Source organism: Prionailurus bengalensis, chromosome B4 (assembly GCF_016509475.1).
Source record: "Prionailurus bengalensis isolate Pbe53 chromosome B4, Fcat_Pben_1.1_paternal_pri, whole genome shotgun sequence".
Lineage (NCBI taxonomy): Eukaryota > Metazoa > Chordata > Mammalia > Carnivora > Felidae > Prionailurus > Prionailurus bengalensis.
Window position 1 is genome coordinate 137,299,322 of NC_057358.1, and position 17,178 is coordinate 137,316,499.

Here is a 17,178-nt window from a genome sequence, read left to right on the forward strand (position 1 = left end):
CATCCATGGGATGGAAGGACCCCCTTTCTCAGGGGGCGCAGGGGGCACAGGGGGAAGATGCCTGGGTTCTGCCATCGAGGGGAAGCAGCAGATGTGCACACCGGGCATAAGGGACACAGTGGCCTCTGGGCCTCAGTTCCCTCTTCTGTACAACATGGTGGGGGGGCTCTGAGCATCCCTCACCTGCTGAGCCCCTCTGAGGATCAGCCCCCCTTTCTCCCCACTGATTTACAAAGGAAGCGCTTATGGAAAGACATGGGGCAGGGGTTGTGGTATCACCAGAACTTGCTCAGCACAGGCACGGCCCCAGGAAAGGCCCAGGATGTGGGATGAGGGCAGCGACGCGGTGGTGCCCTGTTTGATTGGGGGTGCGGGGGGACGTAGGGGGGGCGCATGCCGGTGCCGCGTGCTTAGGAGACCCGGCCTGGCCCAGCTTCGCCGTTTGCTGACTGTATGACGTCGGGCAGGTTATTTCACCCCCTGGGGCCTCGTCTCCTCAACTGGGAAACGGGGCGAAGCATTGCTACTTCTGCATCAACTATACTCAAACAAATTAAAACTAGACCGAGAATTCCTGCCTCACAGAGGGCGACCGGCCTGAGACCAAGCATCGAAAAGTGCTGTCTAAAGCATGGGGAGCACGGAGGCGGTGCCCTCCCTTCGCTGGGGTCCCTCTCCCCAGCCTTAGAGGCTTAGGGGACCCACTTGTTTTCACCACCCCAGATACCCACGGGGCGGGGGAGCAACAGCGTTGCCGGTGTCCTGGAGAGGCCACTCCTGACTCCCCCAGCCCCCAACCTGGCAACCCCGCCAGGTCAGAGGGCGATTAGGGTAGTCAGGCCCGGTGGGGTGGGGTCCTGGCCATGGAGCCCGAGGGGGCTGAAAATCTCCGCCAGGTGTTCGTGAGAATCTGGGAGGAGTCTGTGTCCACGTGGCAGGGTCTTGAGGGATGTGTGTGGGCACAGCCTTTGTGGGGAGGGATGGCAGGGCGGTGGTGACTTTGGGCGAGGCATTGGCAAAGGGGGTCTGGTCGGAGCGGTGTGTGTGTGTGTGTGTGTGTGTGTGTGTGTGCGCGTGCGTGTGTGGCCGCAGTGGCCGGCTCAGGGCCGACGCTTGGGGTTGGGTCGTGCGTCCCATGGGTGTTGGTTTCCTGTGAGCACACGCGGCCCTCGGAAGACGAGGGGTCCAAGCACGACCCGGAAGGGCACGCAAAGGGGGCGTCGGGGAGGCTGCGGCCACCGAGGCGCGGGGCCCCGTCCCCGCTACGTGGCCACGCCCCTCCCGGCCCCGCCTCTGCACACGCCCCCTCGCCTGAGGCACCGCCTCGTCCCCGCCCCCTGCCCTGCTCCGCCCCGCCCCGAACCCCGCCCCCTCCGGCGCGGCCCCGCCCCCGGCCCCGCCCCCGCCCTCCGTTTGCGCCGGGTCCGCGCTGCCGGCCGCGCTCCTGGCGCTCCACGCTGCGGCCGCTCCCAGCAATGATTAACCCGGCGGGCCGGCCGGCGCGGGGCCCGGGGCGGAGGCGCGGGACCGGGGCGGGAGCCCCGAGGGCCGCTCAGCTTCCTGCTCTCGCCCAAGTTTCCTCGTAGAGGGCGCAGTGCCGGCCGGGGCCCGCGGCGCGGCGTGGCGCAGGGCGCGGCGCCGGGCGCGCGTGGGCGCGGAGCGGGCCGCCGGGGTCACCATGAGGACTCTCCGCAGGTTGAAGTTCATGAGTTCGCCCAGCCTCAGTGACCTGGGCAAGAGAGAGCCGGCCGCCGCCGCCGCGGACGAGCGGGGCACGCAGCAGCGCCGGGCCTGCGCCAACGCCACCTGGAACAGGTAAGGCCGCGCCCTCCCGGGCCGCCCGCCGGGCCCGGGGCCCCGAGCCCCGGGGGGAGGGGGAGCCCTCGATCCGGCCCGCGGGCGAGGAACGGCGCCTTCAGCACCGCGGCGCTTAACAGCTCGCCGAGAACTTGCTCCGCCGGAGTTGTGCGGGCCGGGAGGGAAGTTTAGTGCAACGTGTATCTAGAACGGAGGGACCAGACCGCGACCTCGGGGCTCGTCCCGAAGCGCCCAGCTGGTGGGCGACCGGGTGGGCCTGGCGCCCGCGTGCTTGCCTCTCCCGCCCGGGGTCTTCCCACGTCGCCGCTCCGTGGCTCATGGCAATCCGAGAGGTAAATAGAGCAGGAAGTATTTTTCCCATTTCTCGGATGAGCAAATGAGCCTCAAGGGCGCCGTGGGTGGGTGGCCGCCGCGCTTCCTGTCCCGGAGTAAAGGTCCCTTTGGTCGGAGGGGGGTGGGCGGGCAGTTTCCCCCGAGCGGCCCCTGGTCCTCCCAGCTGTCTGCAGGGAGGCAGCAGCTGCCAGGCATTCCTCAGACGACCCTCCCCCTCCCCGGGGGCCGTTCCCAGACGAGCAGGGGCGTGGGAAGTACCCCCACCCCCAAGCTTTGTTTGAAGAGCAGGGCTGGGATCCGGAAAAGAGATGGTTTATTTAGTGGGATTCCCCAGCGTGTCTGCTCCTGAGCCCCTTTCAAAGTAGACGTTTCCACGGAAAGGAAAAGGGAGGGGAGGGGAGGGGAAGGGGGGGGGCCGTGGATGCCGGCAGGGAAGTGTGGCCAGAGGCACCCGCGGGCTGTGGTCTTGGCCCCCAGGACCCCGGCCCTCAGTGTGGACACACGTTCATTCTGTTGATCCGGAACTTCTTGAACACCTTAGTGGGCACAGGGCCGCCAGCCTAAGAGCCTTGTCTGTGCACTGGGTAGGACACCGTTGTCCACGTGCTTGTCTTCTGTCCCCTACCAAGTTGCAAACTGCCTGGAGCCCCGTTTGCCTCAGTTTCCCTAGCTGTCAGCGGGCATGTGCCTGTGCATTCCTCGCTACGGGGCTGGTGGGGGGACTGCGAAAGAAACAGGCTCATTGGGGAACCTCACTGACGCAATGACTTCGCTATGTGATGAGTTGTTTTCTTCTCTCTCAGAGTTAGGGAGAGAGACGCAGCTGTCCGCCTCTTTCCTCCGCTTCGGTTTAGAGGGAGGAGCCAGACAGACTTAGTTCAGTTCCCAGCTCCGCCTCTTCCCTGCTGTGTGGCCTTGAGCAAGTCACTTACCCTCTCTGGTCCTTGGTTTCCGTATCCATCAAATGGGCTAGTAATGGTGTCCACCTCACAGGGCTGTTGTAGGGATTAAGTGCAAAGACACGTATTAAAACCCTCTACACAGTGCTCAGCACATAGTAGGTACTCTGTAATTCATGACTCAAGCCCAGGCACATGTTGGGGTGGGTTTGTAAGGAGAGGTTGGGGGGCGGGGGGGTGCTCAGGAGCCTGCTGGTTCCTGAGCACTCACCAACCAGCAGCTTTGTGAGCGGCCTGTCCATGTCACGGTCACCCATGTAGGACACGGCAGAACCGGAGCCCCTGCTCTCTCCTCCCCAGGCGGAGGGGAGACTGAGCCAAGGGCAGGCGAAAGCACCTTCCTCTGCCGGGTCCCTGAGCAGGAGCGGTGGAGAGCGGGGGTCCCCTCTGGTCTCTGCCTGCCTGCCCGCCCCTCGCTGCTCCCTGCAGAGCCCTCGGGACCACGGCCTCACGCAAGACAGCTCTGTCAGTCTCCGGGGCCTGCCTCGCTGAGCTGTGGATTCTTCATTTGGAGCCCAGGGTGCGCCCCCTTTTATCTGTGCGACCGTGCTAGTCTCACGGGGCTGCTGAAACACATTGCCGGCAGCTGGGTGGCTGAGATCAACAGAGACGTGGTCTCCCGGGGTTCCAGAGGCAGAAGTCCAAAAGGAAGGCGGCGTTAGGACCATGCCCCCTCCAGAGACTCTAGGGGAGTATCGTGCCTCTTCCAGCTCCCGGTGGTTTCTTGGCTTGTGGCCGTCTGCCTCCCCCTCCATGTGGTCTCTCCTGGGTCTCTGTGGCCGGATCCTCCCCCTCCTTTCTCGTATAAGCACACCCGTCATTGGTTGTAGGGCCACCCCTAACCCGGGATGATGGTTTCTCAAGATCCTTAACGAATCTGCGAAGACCCTGTTTCCAGGAGACTTGGATTTCTAGGGGATGCTGTTCAACCCACTGCAGGGGCCCTGGGCACGTCCCCTGAATTTCCTGCGGCCCCTTCCTCATCTTGACACGGGGCGAAAATACAAAGCTCGCTCTCATGAGAGCGGAATCCACGCGTTCATTTAACCATCCATTCGTTCGCTCGCTCCCTGGCCCTGAGCTGCTCGCGGGGGCGTAGAGTCAGCAGAGAAACAGCAGCGTCCTGAGCTTGGACGAGGTGGAGGGAGTTAGGAAGGAAACAGGGACGCAAGTAAAGGACTGAGGTCACCGCAGGTCATGTTTAGTGCCGGGGAGAAGATAACCGGCGGGGGGGGGGGGGGGACGACGGTACGTGCTGACTGCACAGCTGGCCAGCTGCATTTCATTCTTGCGTCTGGAACGTTGATGCCATAGCGGTGCAGGGGAGGTTTGAGTGAAGGGTGGGCGGTGGCCGGCCTGGAACCATCCAAGGTGTTTTCTGAGCACCTGCTTCCTTACGGGCGGGTTTGTCCTTCGAGCCAAGCCGAGTGCGGGGCTGCAGGCAGGTGCATGTGTACAGCACGGTCAGGGTGGGGGCCTCGGAGGGCTTACCTGCCGCCCCCACCTGGAGTCCCCCTCCCCCCCCCCCCCCCCCCCCCCGCTTCCTCGAGGGCCGGGACATGGCAGGCCGTGTCCCGCTCTGTCCACGCGTTCCTCTGGCCAGCCCCAGTTAGCTCCTCACTGCCTCTGGACCCCATGCAGGCGTGGGATCTCTAGCTCCATGAAGGTCATGCCCTTGAGCTGAGGGGCCAGCCGAGGGGCGAGAGGGAGCTCCCCAAACCTTGGTCCTAAAGGCCTCCCCAGCACAGGTCCCCTGTGCATGCATTTGGGCCAAAGGGTGTAATCCGTCAAGGAGTTCGCTATTCCTTGCCAGGCCTGGATCTTCCCGAATGCTTGAGGTCTAGAGCGCCCAGTGCCCACCCCACCTGCTCAGTGTGGGAGGGGAGGCCCCAAGCAGGGCAGAGCGTGTGCCCCTGTGGTGCCAGGCACACTGCCTGCGTGTGATAGTCACTCCCCATCATCTCCCTCCAAGGCTGGGATAATTGTCTTCAGCTTACAGATAGGGAAACTGAGGCGGGGGGGGTGGTACTTGCTCAAGATCCGGGGGGGGGCTTGGCGGGGGCGGGGGGGCCTGCCCCAGGGGTGGCTTGAGGTCACTGCCCAGGGACCAAGAAAGGTGGGTGACGGCGTGTCGGGGCAGAAGCGGGGATCCAACCTGGGGCCGACTCCGAAGTCTGCGTTTCTGCCGACACCTCAGGGGGTCTCTGAGGGGCCACGGGAGGCTGGCTGAAGGCTCCAGGGTGATCAGTTGGTTGGGAGTGGGGGCCGGAGGCTGCTGGGGGCCTGTGCTTGGCTCCCCTACCCGGCCCCTGCCTATTCGCTCTGGGTCCTGAGCCTCCCACCCACCCCAAGGCAGCCTGGGTATGGTCAGCAAAGCAATGGCCCCCCCAAACAAACATGTCAACACCCTGGCCCCCAGAACCTGTGCCTGTGGTAGCTTACAGAAGGAACTTCGCAGGTGTGACCGAGTTAAGGATCTCGAGATGGGGGTCCGGTGTCGTCTCGAGGGTCTTCGCAAGAGGGAGGCACGGGGGGGCGGGGCGTCAGGGAAGGAGGTGGCGGGGTGGAATCAGAGAGACCGAAGGCGCCACGCGGCCGGCTGTGAGGACGGAGAAAGGAGGCCGGGCCGAGGAGCGTGGGCGCCTCTAGAAACTGGGCAGGGCCCGGAGACAGACTCTCCCCGGAGCCAGTCACGCCAACACCTTGATTTCAGCCCCGTGAAACTGATTTAGGACTCCTGGCCTTCAAAAACCTAAGAGCACACATTTGGGTTGTTGTGAGCCACTGTGTTTGTGGCATGCGTGACGCTCATACACCCCCACCCCCACCCCCGCCACGTGCTCTGGGTCGTCACTTCTCCCACCCACCAGCCCGGGCTCCGGCCGGCTGCAGCCCTCCCCAGCACGGCATCCCGCACCCGCCTCGCCACTGCCAAGGGCGGTGTGAAGTCCAGGCAGGTGTTCGAGGACGTGGGCACTCCACTGTCCCCTCTGTGGTCAGGACCAGTGGGTCAGGGCCCTTGCCGGGTGCCCAGGGAGGAGCAGAGGTGGCCTTGGGTCCCTCCTGCTCAGCCAGGAACCCTGTTAGGGCTGGGGGGGGGTGGGGCGGGGAGAGCAGCATGTGAATCAGCCCGGTGGACTGAAACTGGGATGTGAGCGACACCTGTTTGCTGAGGGGCAGAGGAAGCTGGCACAGGGCTGGAAGGGGCACCATCACCCCCGTTTTCCAGAGGGTCCGCTCGGGGCCTGGCCTGGGGGCAGGGTTGGATTCCAAGTCACCTGCCTCCTTTGCCTTTCACCTGGACGTGCGGAGGAGGCCGTGGGCACTGCGCCTAGAGCGGCTAGAACAGCCAGGAGGCCGGGCTGGGCGTGACTCCCAGGGTACTGACGAGGACATCGGGGCTCCATCTGGTTGCCCTTGGAGGGACGGGGCAGAGGGAGGACCAGAGCCCAGCTGTCGGGGGGCTGGCAGGAGGAGCCCGGGGCCCCCATGGGGACCCAGTGGAGCCCAGCTCACCTGCCCTTCATCACTTACTCGGCCATCCCTTCCCACGGAGCCCGTGAGACTCACCAGGCCTGGACACCATTGGGAGGGGCCCAAGGAGGTGGCCACCCCGCTCAGGGTCTGGGGTGGCCTTCTGGGGGCACCTGCCCTCCTCTCTGTGTCCTCTGAGGTCTCCGGTGTCCAAATCGGGGTAGGCGCCGGAGAAGGACAGGGCTCGGCCTCCAGGGCACCAGGGAGGTGCATCGGCCTGACCGACCAGAAGCCTGGCTTTAGGTGGGTCCAGATCCACTCACTCTCTGCTGGGGCTTCCCGTATGGGCAGGTGGGCCGCACTAAGAAAGGTGATGGCGGGCCAGAGAACCAGCCACCGGGGCCCCTTCAGCCTGCAGCCCCACGCGGGCGCCAGCCCAAGCCAGGGTGGCCCCGGGCAAGTGCCCCCGGGAGCCCTACAGCCAGCCTTTCGCCTCCCGGCTTGGCTGTGCCCCGCCCTCTTCCTGGGCCGTGTGGTCCAGGCCAGCCCTGGTGACAGCAGGTCTCAGCACTGCCCAGGACGCCCCGAAGCCTCACCGGGGGGTCTCGCGCCTTCTCCCCTTCACCCCGTACACACCCAGTGCCCAGGCAAGAGATGCCGGGACTTGGCCCTGCCCTCCTGTCCTCGTGCACTGGGGAGGGGGACACGCTCCGTGAGGGACTGCCTGGCTGAGGGGAGGCCATGGGTCAGCTCCACTCAGGCCTCCCCCGAAAGTGCCCTCGGAGGCCACCTGTGGTTTCCTTGGGACCGTTTGCCAGGGCCCGAGGCTGGGCCGGCCCACCCCTGGGCCGGAGGCCCCAGACCGGGGTGGCTGGGGTTTCACTTCTATTTTGGGGGAGACGGTAAGTCACGTGAGGCCCTCTCGCCCCCCCCACCCTTCCCCTCCCCGAGTGGCCCACAGCAAGACTTTTGGTTTGCCCGACTTGGAGTGCGCAAAGGAATGGGATCCCAGGCCACAGCTGGAGGGAGCAGGGCGCTGCCTGTGTGCGTCCCCATGTGGGCAGGGGCCGGGCGGGAGGCGGTTTCCCAGGCACCCAGTGCCGCGCTGCGTGTCGGAGCCTCGGTGTTTCCTTCCGTAGCCCGGGTGTGACAGCTCACCCCGTGCGGTGGTCATAGAAGGCAGAGATGGAGAGAAACCACAGAGCAGATGCTGAGCTGTGGTGGGTGCGGGGGACACGCCCCTCCCCGGAGTCCCTGCTGAAGAATCCCACGGGCAGGGCAGATCGCAGTTAGGAATCCACTGTGTGGATGGGGAAGCCGGGGGGGGGGGGGGGGGGGGGGCCTGGTGGCCCGGGTTCGCGGGATGGGGGAGGGGTGGGAGAGCTCGAGGGCGACCCCTGGGCTGGGCGGGGTGCTGCTCAGATACAGGCCTTGGGAGAGTCAAGGGAGGTGATAAACTCCCTCGCTGACAGGTCCTCGCTGGCCAGGGCTCCCCGTGCAGCCCCAGCGCGGGCCTGGGGGTCGGGGACCAGGGCTACATAGTAAAGCAAAAGACCTCCCCTCTCCTCAAAGAAGGCCGAGGTCAACTTTTTCTCCAACGCGGGGTGAGGAAGGAAGGAAGGAAGGACCTGACTCGGGGGCCAGGGGAGGGGGTGAGGTCTGCGGGGGCGGGTGGGCGGGACGGCAAGGACAAAGGCCCTGAGGCAGGAGGGGGTGATGCATGTGACACAGGTGTAGGGTCACCCCTGGGCTGGGGTCCCTCCGGAAGGCTGACCGGAAGAGGAGGAGGGCCACGGGCAGGCCTCCAGGAGCAGGCCTGTGCGATGAGCCGCCCAGGGCTCGGCCTGCACCGGCTTCCTCCCACCTTGGGGCCTCCGTTCTTGGTCACCTCTGCCTGAGGGCGGCCCGGCCCCCCAGCAGCCCCCACAGGGCCAGAAGTGAACTTGCAGCTGTAGGGACTTCAGCGTGGCTGCTGGAGGACCACTGGCTTCCTGACGGGCTTTTATCTCTTTGGGTTGTAGATGGGGAGCAGCCTTACGGTGACACAGTGGCAGGGCCGGGGCCAGCGGGGACTTCTAACAGAGGCGAGCGTGGTCCGGGCCCCACCCACGCCCTGAGGCTCTGGCCAGGCATTTCTTCCTCACGGCAGCCCAGGGGGTGGGGGGCAGGCACACTCGTGACCCCCTTTCAGAGACGGGAAACAGAAGTTGGAGGACACGTGTCTCAGACACACGAGTACGTGGCATTCCGACGCCAAGCCTGGGGTAGTTGGGCATCCCAGGTCATGTGACTGGTGTCCCTCCCCGTCTCTGCGAGCACTTGCTGAGAAGCTGGTAACTCCTGGTGGGCACGGCCCCTTCGCGCCCCAGCCCTGCCCAGACCCGGCTCTTTGTGGGGAGGCTGCATGGAGAGAGGGAGCAGCTTATCGGGTGGGGAGCTCTGTGCCCGCCCGCAGGGGACTTGGCCTCTATGAGCCTCTGTCTCCCCATCTGGGATGTGGGGGGCCAGTCCACATTCCCAGGACAGGTAGAGCTAATGAAGACAGACAGGCATCGGGAGCTTTGTGGCTGCTGCCCGATCCGTGATGGGAGTGGCAGCGTGGGTCCAGCCGTCCTCTCTGCCCTGAGAACCACAGCAGCAGTTCTGTGAGCTTTATGACAGTGACTGGGTCCTAGGTGGAGGGGGGTGGAGCCACCCACACCCGGTTCCGTGGAGGGGGCGGGGGGGCAGTGCTAACAGGAAAGTGAATCGGGAAGGTTGCAGAACGGGAGTCTTCGTGGGAAAGGCGGGAGGTCGGGAGGGCTTCTTGGAGGCAGTGGCTTCTGAGCTGGGTCTTTAATAGGAATGGTTGCTTGCCTCATAGGCAGGGGAGCGAAGGGCCTTCCAGGAGAAAGGGCAGTGGGTGCAGAGACCCAGAGGTGTGGCAGCCTCTGGCAGGTCCAGAACTCTGAGACTTGAGTGTAGGATGCCCCGGAATGCAGGGAGGGGGCATTCCTGACGAGCCTTGAATGCCATGTCCAGGCCTTGGGCTGTATCTTGAGGACAGTGGAGGCCTCACAAGACCCTGGTCAGGGAGGTGACTCCCTGACTTGAGGCAGTAGGGAGGCAGGGCCGGTGTAATAGGTCCAGGCACGCAGGGAGAGGCCCTGGCTTGAAGGGAGGGGAGGGGTGCTGCGGAGATCCAGGCGATAGAAAGGGATCAGACTTCAGGATAGATTGGCTTTGGAGGACGAGGGATAGTCAAGGATAAATTTTCACCAGATGTTTACCAGCTTCTCCTTCGAGCCGGGTGCTGGGTATTTAGAGGCGAGTCACAAACAACGCAGGACCCTGGGCTCTAGGGCTTTGTAGATAATGGTGGCAACAAGTTAATCAAGTCACACATAAACGTGTGGTTACACACGGACAAGTGCCGTGAAAACTGGCAACAACACGTGATCTAAAGGAGGTAAATGTGAAGTGGGGAAGAAGCAGCCAGCAGAAAGGGCGTGTACAAAGGCCCTGGGGCCGGAGGCAGCTTCCCCATCCCCAGCGGGACAGATAACGTGAGCGTCCAGTGCTCCGGGATGCCAAGAGCCGGGAGGGGGCACCGGGAAACCCACAGTGAGCGCCAGGCTTGGACGCATCAGAGGGTGGGACTGGTGATCAGAGGGTGTGCCCGGGAATAGAGGGCTCGAGAACACAGGAAGGGGAGCAGAGTGTGGGCAGGCTACACGAGACATCCTGGGGAGGTGACTGCGAGGTGCCTTGGTGACTCAGGCCCAGGGCTCTGGGGAGGCGGGGGCTAGGGCTCGACCCCAGGAGTGAGATGGGAACTGAGGCTGTGGTGTGGACAGGGTCCCAGGAGGACAGCCTTGTAAAAGCCAGCACCTGCTTCCGACCGGGCCCTTTTCTGTCCCGGGAGCAGAGCAGGGTGGGCTGCCGGGAAGAGGCAAGGCAGAAGGGAGGCCTGGGAAGGCGGGCAGGGGGTCTCGGGGCCCCGATGACACCTCTTTCTCCCACCTGCAGCATCCACAACGGGGTCATTGCTGTCTTCCAGCGCAAGGGGCTGCCCGACCAGGAGCTTTTCAGCCTCAACGAAGGCGTCCGGTGAGTGGCCCCGTGTCCCGTCCTGGGCCTGTGAGCGGCAGGGAGGCCGCAGCCACACCCTGGTCCCCCAGCCACACCTGAGACGCCACCCTTAAAGCCACGGTGGGCAGTGACCCCTGGGCCACCGTGTGCACCTTGACTACGGGCCCTGGTCGTGTGGCGTTTGAGCCCGCTGGACCTTCACCCCCACCCGTCCTGAGGACTTTCTCTTCGGGGGAAGCAGGGGGGGACTTGGACAGTGGCTCAAGAGAACGCCCACATTCCCCGCTGGTTCTGAACATCACGAAGGATATTATCCTGTTAAAGAGGAAGGACCCACCTGTCTAATGACGGGAGTGTCGTTCCCGGAAAGGCAGTTACCCGGCCGAACGCCCCTCATTTCCTGTGAATGGCCAACCAGCGAGCACTGGTGAGGGAGCCCGAGACAGACCAGCCGCTCAGAGCTGCCGCTGTGGGCCGGACACCATCGTCACTTGCGGGGGATCCGCAAGGCCAGCCGCGTGCGTCCTGCTTTGTGATGGAGGAGGCCGAAGCTCAGAGAGGTCAAGAGACTTGCCCAGGGTCACACAGCTGCTCAGGGAGGCATTTCCTACCGCTGTGCCCTTCCCTTCCCGCCCTGTCCCCGTGCCAGCGTCTGGGAAGAATAGGCAGCCCAGGCCTTCATCGGCCCAAGGTGGGAATGAGGGACAATAGGGACAGGGATCGTTCGCGTACAGAGCACCCCAGCGGAGTGGCAGGGCTGAGGGGACCCTTACAGAGAGAGAAAGTGAGGCCCAGGGAGGGGAAGGAGCAGCCGAAGTCACAGAGTAGGGGCTTGTTGCCTCTCCCGGGCCCCCTCCATGTGACCCGGCCAGGGGCTCATCTGTCTGCTACGGGTGGGGCCCCAGGAGCCCATGTTCCTCACCACGCCCCCCCCCCTTAAGGAAACAGGAGTTCGTAGGAAGCCTGAGGAATCTGCTGGATGTCTAAACAACAAAGCAAGGGGAGATATTTCTAAATCCAGGAACAAGCCAGCCAGCGAGGCCCCCCGGCACGTCCTTGCCCCCCCCCAGTGGCCTAGACAGTGGTCACGATTATCTGGCTCTCTGTTGCCTCCGCCTCCCCGCAGGGACTGTACCTCCAGAGCGTGCGTCCCTGAGCCTGGCCCTTGGGGGCCGTCCCAGAGCAGGCGGCCTCTCGAGGGAGGTGGGGGGAACAGACAAGCCCCCCGGGGCCCTAGGCTCCCCTCTCCAGCCCCAGAACCCTTACTGAGGCAGCCCTGAGGGGTGGGCACCTTCTCGTCTGCATTTTCCAGATGAGGAAACTGAGGCACAGAGATCGCAGGTTGCTCATGCTCACGGGGCTGGTCGGTGGAGCGGAGACTCAGGTCCCTGACCCCAGGGCCTGTGGGTCCCTCGGGCCTGCCCCCCGCCCGCCCCGCCTCCCATCTCTTCCCTTTCTCCATCACGTGGCCACATTAAGTCAAGTGAATTTAATTATGCGTGATACCCGTCGCCGGTCGTTAGCTTTGATCTCACGAGAGGGCCCTGTGACGGGAACCATTGATCGTACCGTCACCTGAACGTCCGCCTCGGTTCTCGTGGCCGGGAGTGAGATTGGGGTCGAGGGGGGCAGGGGGCGCGGGCATTCCCCGGCTGTGCCCAGGCATGGCCAAGTCCAGAGACGGTGAATAGTAACAAGACTCTGATGTCTGGCCGTGACCCTTTCTTCCCTGTTTATTACATATGTATGTATATATGCATTTTTTTTTTGACATGTCATTCACTTTTTTTTTTAACGTTTTTATTTTTGAGACAGAGAGAGACAGAGCGTGAGCAGGGGAGGGTCAGAGAGAGAGGGAGACACAGAATCCGAAGCAGGCTCCAGGCTGCAAGCCGTCAGCACAGAGCCCGATGCGGGGCTCGAACCCACGGACCGCGAGATCGTGCCCTGAGCCGAAGTCGGATGCTCAACCGACTGAGCCACCCAGGCACCCCTATTTATTTTTATTTTAATGTTTATTTATATCTGAGACAGTGAGAGACAGAGCGTGAGCGGGGGAGGGTCAGAGAGAGAGGGAGACACAGAATCGGAAGCAGGCTCCAGGCTCCGAGCCGTCAGCACAGAGCCCGACGCGGGGCTCGAACCCACGAACCGTGAGATCACGCCCTGAGCCAAAGTCGGCCGCTCACCCGACTGAGTCACCCAGGCACCCCGACATATCATTCACTTTTTAAAAATGCACAGTTGAGTGGTTTTTAGCATATTCACGGAGTGGTGCAACCCTCACCCCGGTGTCATTCCAGAACGTTTTCATCACCCCCCCACCCCGCCCCGGCCCCTGGCAAATACCAGTCAAGTTTCCATCTCTGTACCTTGGCCTGTCCCGGACGTTTCACGGAACGGAGTCGCGCAACGTGCGTGCGGCCTTTTGTGTCTGGCTCCTTCCGTGCAGCCTGGTACCTTCAGGGCTCGTCCCCGTCCGAGCCTGTCACTACGTCATTCCGTTCATGGCCGAGCAATACCCCCTGCTCGGGAAACCGCGCTCTGCTCGTCCGCTCACCACTGATAGATCCGTGGGTCGTGGCCGCCTCTGGGTTGTCACGGACGGCGCCGCTCTGAACGCGCCGTGCAGGGTTTGGTGTGGACGTGTGTCTCCGCCTCTCCCGGGGGCGCATCTGGGCGCGGACGGCTGCATCGCGTCACTGCTGTGGTTTGAGGACCAGCTTCCTTCCCACGAGCTGCGTCTGAGGGCTCTGCTCCACCACCTTCTCCCGGGGTGGGGGTGGGGGGATCGTTCTAACAGCGCTCTTCGGGTGGCGGTGGGGGGGGGGCGGGGAAGTGCTGTCTTGTGGTTTGGGCTCCTATTTCCCCGATGACGCACGACAGGAGCATCACGTGCCTGTTGGCCATTTGCGTATCATCTTGGGGGGAGATGTGTCCCCGCGTCCCCGGCCCATTTCTCGGTGGGATCGTTTATCTTGTCGTTGTTGAATCGCAGGAGTTCTTTATATATTCTGGATCTAGACCCTCGCCACGTACTGATTTGCACATCCGTGCCCCCATCAGTGAGATGTACGCTCGTGTTCTCGGTAGTGACCTTGGAAGCCCGCAGGTTTCGTTTCGGCGGGGTCCGGGCCGCGGGCCTAGCCCTCGCTCTTCAGCGGTTCCTTTGACCACCGTTCTCCTGAGGCCCCCCCAGACGGACACGTTTTGCATGATAGTTTCTCCAGATGGAGAATAAGTCACTCTGGGTTGCAGAGGACTCGTGCTTAAGCACCCAGACCTCTTTTTAGCCCACTTCGGATGGCATTGCCCCTGCAGGACTCGGGCACCTACTTTCCTTTTCTTAAGTGTTTATCTCTTTTGAGAGAGAGTGGGCACAGGGGAGGGGCTGAGAGAGAGAGAGAGAGAGAGAGAGAGAGAGAGAGAGAAGCCCAAGTAGGCTCGTCACTGTCAGTGCAGAGCCCACTGCGGGGCTCAAACCCACGAACCTCGAGATCCTGGCCTGAGCTGAAGTCAGGAGTCGGACGCTTAACCGACTGAGCCACCCCGGCGCCCCGCAGCCCCCCTTCTTACACAGTCAGGCCCCCGGTTGCCCTGGTCGCGCTCAGCTGTGCAAGGCCTCTTGCCCCAGGCCCAGCAACCCAGGCCGCTGTACATTCTGCGTTCCTTGTGCCTGCCCTGACCCTGCGGCTCCTGCCAGGGTGACTGTCTGGGGCGGCCTCTCCCCCAACATTCGACGGAACAGCTACTGGTGTGCCTGGGGCCAGGGGGCTCGTGGAGTCCTGAGGACCGTGCGGGAGCCTGTGGGCGCTTGTGGGAGGGAGCTCGGCCACCTGCTCTGGTCCCGAGAGGCCCTCCCTCCCGGGCTCCCGGCAGACATGCAGATCATCTGGCCCAGCCCCAGCTCCTGCACGAGGTCCCACTGGCCCTGCGGCTCCCAGGAGCCAGCAGACCTGTCTGGACAGGGTGGCCGTGGCCGCGGCCCCTCAGACGACACCCAGGCTGGTCCCCCTGCAGCACCTTCCCCAAGTGGTGTCCCAGGGTGCAGAAGCCGCCCGGAGGCTCCCCTGTGGGTACAGGAGCAGCCTAACCAGCAGGCCCCACGGGACCTCACCACTTGCCCTCCCCCGGACCTCAGTTTCCGCATCTGTGGAATGGCCATGGTTCCCTTCGTCAGCAACTGGGAGAGGCGGTGGGCACAAATTGGGGGACGCTCGGCCGGACGTGCCCTTGGGCTCATGTAGCATGTCAGCAGCGGGGCAGAGGGTCTGCTCCGCCCTGAAGGAGACCATTCGTTCATACATTCATTCATTCATTCATTCATTCATTCATTCATTCATGTTCATACACACTTCCACCAGCGATGGGCCAGGGAGAGGGCGAGGAGGGCTTCACTGAGCACCTGCTGTATACATCAAGGGTGAGCCGTGCCCTCACTTGACAGCCTGGGCCCTCCTGCTCTACCTTCTGGTGTGTCCCAGGCCCCAGATGAGGGCCCTGGAGCTCAGTCGGGGGAGGGGCTATCTGAGAAGACTCAGCCCTGGGCCCAGAACAAGTCCCTCCCTCCTCACCCTTTGCTCCCTGGCCCTGCCCAGAGCAGCCCCTCGTGCCTTGCGTGTGGTGACCTTGAGACAGACACCGAGGCTGGACGTGGAGGGGGGGGGTCACACCAGGAGCTGAGGTCACATCTGGTCCTTGGAAACCCAGACAGCTGGGAGGAGGTGGAGGGGCTGGGGCTGGGGGCTGGCGGCAGAGGGTCACCTGGCTTCACACGGGTCAGCACCCCGTCCCCTCGCTGTCCCGGCAGAGCTCAGCCTGCGGAGCTAACTTCACAGCTACGCGGGGACGGCGTCGGGCTGTGACGTAGTATGGGTCCCGTACTAAGAGAAGCTGCCCGCCAGGGGCGTGGGACAGGGCCCTGGGGCTGCCTTTGCTCTGAAAGGCAGGTTCCTCGTCCATCCCATCCAGGGACGCCAGCCCCACCTGTCAGGCTGTTGAGAGCTTAGGTCTGTGCCTGGCCTGGCTGTGGCCCCCGGGAGCTGTCAGGAAACGTGTCCCTCCCTGTGCCCCCGGCCCCATCTCTGCATCTCTGGATCCCGCCTGAGCCTCAGGCACCAGGGAGGACAGCCGGTCAGCTGCTGGGGTGCTAGCTACCTCCCACAAGCCACCTGTCCTCTGTGCGTCACTTAGCTCCCGGGCCCCACCCCCACTGGGGGGCAGCCAGCCCTGAGCCGGGGTCCGGTTTTCAGTTCCACTGGGAAGGTAGAATGTAGCCACCCCTAAAAGGCCTTTGAGGACCGGAGCACCTACTTGGTGGGGGGGAGGCAGGCGAGTTCAGTGCCCCCCAGGCGTGCCCGCACATGCGCACACACAGCTACAAGGCCGAGAGGAGAGGTGAGGTTGAGCGTTGGGCCTACGGTTGACATGTTCCAGGCTGTGCGTGGTGTGGAACGGGACGCCCGCCGTTCTCTCTGCCCCCAGAGCGGCGCGGTGAATTGTCAACGTATGTACAAAGGACGAGGTTTGGATCCTAAGTCGGTGTGTCCTGTGTGGCCTCGGACAAGTCCCTTGACCTCTCTGAGCCTCCTTTGCCTCACTTGTAAAAGGGAACCATAGTCAGCACCTACAGCGGGAGGAGAGAGTCCAGAGGGTGCGGGGCGGCGAGCTCCGGGGCCGGGCAGGCGGAAGAAGGGGTGAGCCGAGTGGTGGAGGCCCAGCACGGCCGGCGGGGGGGGGGGGTCCTCCCCGGAGAACGTGAGAGGTGCTCGCCCTCCGGGGAGGTGTGGCAGGTGGCCGCGGGTGTCTAAAGAGCCACAGCTGAACGCCGCGGAGGCCTGAGGCCCACCGAGCCCCCGCAGGGCTGGGGCAGGTGGGACAGGCCGGCCTCCCGCTGCCCAGCCGGCCCCCTTGTCCCCACCGCGTGGCCTCTGAGTCCTGCTGCCGCTCACTGTCGTGTCCCCTCCTGCCCGCAGGCAGCTGCTGAAGACGGAGCTGGGGTCCTTCTTCACGGAGTATCTGCAGGTGGGTGGTCTGTGCCCTCCAGGGGGCCGGGGCTGCTTTCCGCGGTGGCCAGAAGGGCCGGGGTCACCTCCTCTCGGTGGGCGTGTGGAGCACGGGCTTTCCGGGGCTCTGCCGCCCCTTGACTCAGTTTCCCCATCTGTGCAGCGTGGATTGTCGTGAAGGTTAACGGCGACGGGCAGGTAAAGTATCCGCATTCGGGGTCGTTACGGGTTGTGCGCCTCCTGGAACACCGGCCTTGGGGGCTCCCAGACGTCCGCATTTGGGTCGCCGTGTGGCGTCAGCAACGCGAGGCCTCTGTGTCCCCGGCTGTGCCTCAGCTGACATCCGTGACACCTCATCTGGCCAACAGGCCTGCAGAGTCACGGACACATGGAACCGCCTGTCCAGGTCACCAGCCAGGAGAGCGCCCCCGTTTAAAGCGTGCGGTTCAAGGGGCGCCTGGGTGGCGCAGTCGGTTAAGCGTCCGACTTCAGCCAGGTCACGATCTCGCGGTCCGGGA

The 17,178-nt window shown here is 64.0% G+C and overlaps 1 protein-coding gene across 4 annotated transcripts in view; it reads left to right on the forward strand.

Moving 5' to 3' along the window:
* The window catches only part of PRR5 (proline rich 5), a 45,306-nt gene that overhangs the window by 16,437 nt on the left and 11,691 nt on the right, over positions 1-17,178 (forward strand). The window contains exons 2-4 of one of the 4 annotated variants that reach the window (XM_043562871.1): positions 1,696-1,815; positions 10,593-10,673; positions 16,631-16,679. In XM_043562871.1, coding sequence (XP_043418806.1) covers positions 1,706-1,815; positions 10,593-10,673; positions 16,631-16,679 — 240 coding nt within the window. In that variant the 5' untranslated portion in view covers positions 1,696-1,705. Of the gene's footprint in view, positions 1-1,405; positions 1,816-10,592; positions 10,674-16,630; positions 16,680-16,823; positions 16,859-17,178 lie in introns of those variants that run through there. The other 3 variants (XM_043562870.1, XM_043562873.1, XM_043562872.1) reach the window with 3 other exon arrangements.